At 39.7% G+C, this 7,870-nt stretch overlaps 1 protein-coding gene across 1 annotated transcript; it reads left to right on the top strand.

The window, feature by feature from the left end:
- Positions 1-428: 428 nt before the first annotated feature.
- Positions 429-7,700, top strand: imp4 (IMP U3 small nucleolar ribonucleoprotein 4). Its single transcript, XM_015008141.2, has 9 exons — positions 429-537; positions 1,674-1,782; positions 1,903-1,986; positions 2,073-2,182; positions 3,828-3,960; positions 5,560-5,714; positions 5,805-5,899; positions 5,982-6,055; positions 7,334-7,700. The coding sequence occupies exons 1-9, from the start codon at positions 535-537 to the stop codon at positions 7,444-7,446; spliced, it is 876 nt and encodes a 291-aa protein (XP_014863627.1). The 5' UTR covers positions 429-534; the 3' UTR covers positions 7,447-7,700.
- The last annotated feature ends 170 nt before the right edge of the window (positions 7,701-7,870 follow it).

The raw sequence follows: 7,870 nt of genomic DNA on the forward strand, positions 1-7,870 counted from the left end.
AAGGCAAAGGTTAGCCTTTTCAATCCAGAGAGCCATTTTTGGCCCTGGGTCAGCTAAATTAAATGTGTCTAAAACTGCAAAACCTGAAAAACCTATAAATAGATAGCTTTTTTTTAAGTCAGACTTTGTTCTACTTGTGTTATCTTGTTATCTAAAAGTAATAATTTTTATTACATTTATCCTTAAAACAAGTTCTTTATTATTTTTAAACAAAGTATTTTTTAATAGAGCCATTCTGAAGATCCGAAGTAGATATGACCCCAGAACTACAGGTTACAGATCCCCGTACTAGAAATGGATTAAGCAGATAATCCATTTCGGTTAGAACGATGTATGCGAAACGAACAGCAACGGCCCTACAGTACAACTTCACACTGTGGATACTCATTTCAGACTCTTATTTTGAAAAGCTAGCCATAGTCAGTACCGACGGTTTTCATTGGCCGTTTCTTGAGCGAATGACGGGAGTTGTTGTTTGGGAGCTTTTTCTTCCCCACGTGAGTTTGTGGAGCCTGGAAGCTAGCAGCCAGCATCATGGTGAGTTAAAAATAACATTGGCTTTTATTAGGAAAGTGTCGCAGTTTGAGTTGATAATGACGGCCGCTTTGGGACTGCTTTGACATGGTTGGCTTTAGAGTCTGTAGCCTCCCTGGTGCTTAAAGCTGAAGGCAGGATAAGGAGCAGGCAGGAGGATACAGCTCTCCATAAACACTGCCAGGGTTCAGAGGCTTTAAATGGGCTGGAGCTCAACGATGACCTGTGGAATTATAAAGTTTAGGTTAAAACAGGACAGGAACTGATCAGGAGTGCTGCTCGTTTCATCCTGTATTTGTTTCTAACTTTTCCTGCGTTTCCCCTCATGTCCTATGATCTGTTCTCACCATTCTGAATGTTTTATGCTTTTTTGCTTCTTGCTCTTTTCACCACAGTCACTGTCTGTTTTTCCGTGTTGCTGCTTTCCCCCCGCAAACTGGTAGATCTGCTTCAGTGTCTCCCCAGCTGACCCACCACTTCCTGACCTTTTACACAAGGCCCAGTCCCTTCTGCTTTTCTGTCCCAGGCTGTGCTTTAACAGTAAAATACACGGAGTGTTAATGAAAGTGGTTTAGTTGGCTGGTGTTCAGGGTACCTGTGCAGTATGGAAAAGTATGGTTGTTGATTAATGTATTATAGGGGGTTAGGTTTAATTAATAAATGTTGATTGTTCCTAATGGCTTAATGACGTAATTGGTCTGTGTAATTGAAATAATTTCAAGGTTGACTTATATTTTATGCATAAAACAATGTTGTTAAATTGGGACATTTTTTCTTAAATTAGTGTTTTGTTCTCAGACCAGTCAGTTGTAAACGGCGTATGTAATAAGACATTTCAAAACATAAAAATTTGTTATATTTTAGTTTACTTTGTCCCTGCTGTAGAATGTGGAATATTTCTGCAAGACATTAAAGACAGTAATACATGACATATTAATATATGATATATTATAATAATGCTTTTTTGCTTTTATCTCTAAAGTATGATGCTGGAATATTTTGAAAACTAACCTTGAAAGTGTTTGAATTTTACTGTGGGAAAAGTATGAAAACCATGACCTTAGTAGGAGCGTGTGCCTTTGAGTCTGAGAAGCTCTGTCTGCTTTTCTGTGTTTTCCTGCTGTGTGACGGTGAGGCAGCTCCGTCGAGAGGTGAGGCTGAGGCGGGAGTACCTGTACAGGAAGGCCCAGGAGGACCGGCTGCGAACGATAGAGGAGAAGAAACTGAAGCTGAAGGACGCACTCGACAGTGAGGCAGCACGACAACACAGATCGCCTTTTTCCTCATGCATTTTGCATGAGTGGTTAACACTAGGAGCTGTCCAACCACAAATATCCCTGTAACACAAGTATTTGTTCTTGACCACAGAAAACTCTCCCCTTCCGCCCGACGTCCGCAGAGAAGCCCTGGGGCTGCAAAAGCTGGTGGAGTATGATGACGAAGGGGCAGAAGGCAAGTGAGGCTGGAAGCTGACTGTTCGCTGTGTTCCTCCACATGTCCCTCTCAGCTCCTGTAATCGTCGGCTTTTTTGCGTTCAGGCGTCAGCTCTCACATGGACGACGAGTATAAATGGGCTGGAGTGGAGGACCCCAAACTGATGGTGACCACGTCCAGAGACCCAAGCTCCAGACTCAAAATGTTTGCCAAGGTGCTGATGTGAAACCTGGTTGCAGATGAGATGATGTAGAGCACATGTAAACACACTGTGATCATTACTGTCTGCCTCTCCCTGCAGGCAGCTCTGCATGCTGATTCCCATCATGCAGTGTCTCTCACAGAGGCCTGCTTGGGCCCGGTCCCAGTACGCTTAAAGGACACTCTTGTGTCCTTTACATGTGCGTTCCCACTGAAGGGTTCAAGTGCGTAGTGCGTCCCTGGTTTTTAGCCCCGCCCCCTTTGCGCCCTTGATCCACACTTTGGTTAAGTCGGCACCCAGACCAAATAAATTCTTAGTGCCAAAATAATTATTGAGAAAAAAACAAAAAAAAACAAAACAGCGACAGACATTTGGATAAAACCAAGGTATGAGCGAATGATGAATTATCCGCACAACCAGTTTGTACTTAACATTTCTAAATTGTGCTTAAGAAAAATGACTTCATTTAAACCTTCCTGAATATGAAAACTGAAATGTTTGGATTGAGACATTTCCTTAAACATTTTTTGAAAAATGTGCATTTTTACATTTTAAGCTTACAAAGTCAAGCATATTCATTACTCGTGATTAATCACTGTACTAGAGTGTTATTGTGATAAATGACTGTGTTGTTTTGAGACCATTTTTATGTAATATAGTGATAATTACATAATAATGCAAGTTCACCCTGTCAGAAACTAATAAACTTTAATTTGTTTAAAAACCCTGAAAACTGGAACTGGAGGATATTTTCAGTATCCAAAATAAAACACGACAACCAAACAAGAAATAAAAAGTTTATAAAAACCTTTTTATTTCATTTTTCATTGACTGTTTCTACAGCGAATGACGGGAGTCGTTGTTTGGGAGCACACACAACCAAAACCATAATTAAAGTGGATTATGATGTATCTGTAAACAGAATTGGCCTTTATTTATTAATTTATTATTCGATTAATTAATTAGTTTATTGCATGTTATTTATAGAGGGATGTAAAAGGTGGATTTATGGATTTGTATGCTTTATGACCTGCTTCCATATTTTGTCACATGACAACCACAAGCTGTGCATTTGACTGATGTGATTTGTCTGGTGTGCCTTCAGCAGGCAGCTCTTTGCAGCAGCAGTTTGTCTCCATCAGACAAATCCGAAGTGAGAGGAAATTCTGATGAATGTTTCTGTGAACATCATCCCACCACTAATTCTCTGTTTCCTTAGGTAGAAACTTTGCAAACTACTTTGAATAACAAACTGAGTTTACTGTACCGTTTGATAACTGGGATCAGGTGGAATGCGTGTTATTGGAGTGAAATGATTAAGAGACTAGAGACGACGTTTGTTGTGAATTGGCACTAACAAACTGAATTGAATTTGTTTATCACAAATGTGTTTGTAATGTGGCAAAATGTGAAAGGTGAAAATGTTTAAATACTTTTCAGGACATTTTAATTTCCTAGCAGATGCATGGAAATACTGCTACTTTCAAACTGAATATTTCCAGTTGAATGCTTTTGCAAGGTGCTGTGTGTTGCATTGGGAGGTTTGACAGGACAGATACCGACAGAAGACTGACTGACCTCAGTGTGATTGTAGCTTTCTGTAAAGTGTGAAATGTTGCAGAGATCAGTGAGTAACATGCATCCATGCTGTCTGTAGGAGGTAAAGCTGATGTTTCCTGGAGCCCAGCGGATGAACAGAGGAAACCATGAGGTGGCGGCGCTGGTGAGGGCCTGTAAAGCCAACAATGTATCAGACCTGGTCATTGTACATGAAACCAGAGGACAGCCAGGTAGGCAGGCTGACATTAGCCTCTGTTCCTAGATGCTTCCTGTTGTTTTAACCAGGTGAACCTGGAACTAATAATGAATAATGAATAAAGTCCTTCAGATTTTTCTGTCACCGTTTTAAAACAAAACAAAAAACAGTCAATGATGGAAAACAGCCTGCTAACTAAACTCCTGAAATTTGCTGTGTGCTCCCCAAGCGTCTGCTATGGAGGGACAGAAATTCATGCTTTTTGAGTAGCTAATCTTTTGAATAATGCACAGATCTAGCAGAAGAGTTATGGAGACTTTAGAGCTCATCTGGTGCAGCTGAACCAGCGTTCAGAGAGTCTTACCAGCTTCTGATCACTTCTGTTGGAGAAATGTTACCTGATTTTGAAACTTTGGCTGAAGTGCTGTTTGTAATTCTGATCTCCAGAACAACATAAAAACCCTGAGACATTTGATTACAAGCAGGTGTGCTACTGAGGTCCATGCTTACCAAGATGAAGGAGTAAGACCGTGATCAGTGCAGTCTTTTCATACGTGGTTACTGGGCCACAGCCAGTGGTTTTTGTCACCGTGTAGAAAAACATAACATTTATTCATCTGCTTGATGTGTGATGACATGACGTGGATTCTCTGTTCATCTTTTTGAATTTTAATTAAACCAAATAAAAATGAAATGAAATTAAATATACCATTAATATCACGGCATATTTTATTTTAATATATAAATTGACAGGATATTTTTGACACCATCAGTCAAAATGATGGACAATGAAATAAATCTAGTGAAACTCTGAATTCTATCATTATGTTAGTTGATATATTTATTATAGAGACCTACAGATAACCAACATGTGTATTTTACCATCAACATGTAAATATATTCTGTGTCCTATTTGCATCCTTACCAACGTTTAACCGACTGGATGTTGTGTGATGCTGAAATGATGTTGGTAGAGAAAGCCGGACTGTGACAGCAGAGCTTTAGGCATATGACTAAAACGTGTTTAGATAAAACATGTCAAAACTTTCCTACTTTAAGTCAATTTGCCAGAAAACATAAAAACTTTTCAGGGCATTCATGGCCTAAAAATAACTTAATATTACATATATTTGTTAAGCTTCCCTGTGGGTCATATTTGAATCTCTTCTTATTAATATGTGGTTGTTTTGAGCAATACACGTTTCCGCGGCAGGGCATCCAGGCACGCTCTTCTCGGCATAACACCTGTTCGCAACCTGATGTGTGTCTGCACTGCTGTGACTGACAGCCTCGGAACATGACAGGAGGGGTCCAGGATGGATCTGCCTTTTCCACATTGAAACTGCAGTCTGTGGGAGTTTCAGCCAGGCAGAAACTACCACAGTGACCTGCAGGAATTGTTAAGAGAGACCTGAACTCAGCTGTCCTGAGCGGGTCAGGCCACCGGGAAACATCCCAGAGCGCCCGATGGCCGACCCACGCTGTGTTTAAGTGTTTAGCCGATTAACTATTTTCAGGATGCTATAATACACAATATTTCTTGTTTAACTCAGCATGTCTTCATCTATGGGAGAGGCTTGTGTTATATGACTGACATCTGATGGATCTGCTGGATGTTCCTGTATGGTTACAGATGGCCTGGTTATTTGCCACCTACCGTTTGGACCCACAGCTTATTTCACGCTCTACAATGTGGTGATGAGGCACGATGTTCCCAACATTGGCACCATGTCTGAGGCCTACCCCCACCTCATTTTTCACAACTTCACCTCACGCCTCGGCAAAAGGGTGAGCGCTGAGCGTGCGCCGCGCAGACTCTGGGGATATTGTCTTACATCTCTTGTTTGTGCATAAAACTAATTAATTGTTCTTGTGCAGGTGTCGAATATCTTGAAGTATCTGTTCCCAGTCCCCAAAGACGACAGCAGGCGTGTCATCACATTCGCCAACCAGGAGGACTTTATCTCTTTCAGGTCAGTGCCGTGGAAAACATTATGGAAAGTAAAATACAGCAAATAGATAAATAGACAAATCAGATTTTTTATTTTCTTTCAGGCATCACACCTATAAGAAAACCGACCACAAGAACGTAGAGCTGACAGAAGTAGGACCCCGGTTTGAAATGAAATGTAAGTATTGGTGGCTGAGTCTGGTGGTGAAACAGCAAACAGTACCGGTTAGCTGGTTCTTAGCAGATACATCAGCATTCTTTGAAACTCCACACTATCTCCTGAGGTCTCAATAAAATATCTGGCTAGTTCAGGTAATAAATGGTTTCATGTTAAACTAGAGCTAAATCTTCTCTCTCAGGGAGAAAACAGTGGAGACGTTTAAAGCAGAATTAGATTGTAAAACCGTTTCCCAAGTGTTGAACATCTCACAGAGCTCCGTCAAGAATTAATAAGGACAAAACTAGTTTTAGTAAGTGCCTCCTTAGCGTGTCATGGTGACAAAATGTTTGGACACCTCTCGTTTAGATCAGAGCATATCCATGAGTTAGAATGGCCTAGTCAAAACACAGGCCTAATTCAAATTAACAAACTGCGGCACAGTTTGAAAACTGATGTGTTCAGATGCTCTCAAAAATCAAACTCTTTCCCAAAGCAAAAGGAGAACCTGCAAAGTACTGAACAAGGAAGCTGAAAACAAATGCAAGCCAAACTTTTCAGGTTTTCATGCATCATTTTCGTCACAAATATCCCCTATTGTGTTGCTCTATTACATAAAATCCCAAGGAAGTACATTGAAGACTGTTATTGTAAAGTGATGAAAAGCTGGAATGGTTAAATGGGTTGTGAAAGGTTTTGCCAGCTCTCTGTTCCTTTGGGTTTTTCTGGGTTTTAGAGGCTAATGTTGACAATGGCCACTTATTTGGACAAAACATCCCTAATATTTTCCAGATTGTTTTTGTGCTACCAGAACTTTAGCATTAATTGGACTGTTATTGTCTTTAATAAAACATCTGAACATCCAGACCAGAAAAAATGAAAAATAATCCAGAATGTAAATCACTGGAAGGAAATCCTAAAAAGGGTAATTATTTCTTTCTTACGGGGGCAGGATACGGTACGGTGAAAATGTATTTCCTCCTTATGGCTTTCTTCTGTTCTGGCTTTTTTGTCACATTTTAATGTTTCAGATCATCAAACTAATGTTAATATTGGATAAAAATTAACTTAAATATATGTTAAAAGCAATTTAAAAATTATTTTATTCTTTAGAAGATAAAAGGTATCTAAACCAACCAGACCGTAGATGAAAAAGTGATTCCCCCCTCATTAAATCATGAATGAATGACGAACAATTAAACTACATATTTTAGAAATCAAAGCTCAATTTCACACACTTTAATTGCTCCCAACCTGTAGAAGCATTATTGTTACAAGTTAATCTCTTTATCTGTTTAGTGTACATGATCAAGCTAGGTACCCTGGAGAACGAGAGCACAGCAGAGGTCGAGTGGCGTCATCACCCCTACACACACACGGCTAAGAAAAGGAAGTTCCTCAGCGTGCAGTGAGACCAGAGACATGAACCTGGCTACACCATCTTCACAGATCTTCAGTTCCATTTTGGGGTTTAGAATATTATGATTCATACTTTGTTAGAGCAATCTAATATAAGTAAAGACATGATCATCAGTTATAGATTTTTGTCATGTATATTGAAAGCTCCGTTAAATTGAGCATTTCTTTCAGGCATCCCGTTTGGTTAGATCCTTTGTGGTTTTTACTTTGCATTTATTCCTTTTCTAAATAAAATATGTATCATTTGTGTCGTCTTGTTTTATTTGACCTGTGATGGGAAAATAACTGCGTTTATTTAACATAATTATTGAATCCTTTTATTATTGTTAAAATGTAATGGCATATGCCTACCTTGATATTTTGCGCTCTAAAATGAGTAGTGTCAGTAATCCACTGACAGCACCCACCTACCACATG

Source organism: Poecilia mexicana, unplaced genomic scaffold (assembly GCF_051168715.1).
Source record: "Poecilia mexicana isolate PSO_F unplaced genomic scaffold, ASM5116871v1 scaffold_9, whole genome shotgun sequence".
In the NCBI taxonomy this organism is placed as follows: domain Eukaryota; kingdom Metazoa; phylum Chordata; class Actinopteri; order Cyprinodontiformes; family Poeciliidae; genus Poecilia; species Poecilia mexicana.

Bases quoted from the DNA above. Each gene is read 5' to 3' on its own strand.
- imp4 (XM_015008141.2), top strand. The intron at 2,183-3,827 runs GTGCTGATGTGA...TGCTGTCTGTAG, and splicing joins GACTCAAAATGTTTGCCAAG to GAGGTAAAGCTGATGTTTCC. The intron at 5,715-5,804 runs GTGAGCGCTGAG...GTTCTTGTGCAG, and splicing joins CCTCACGCCTCGGCAAAAGG to GTGTCGAATATCTTGAAGTA.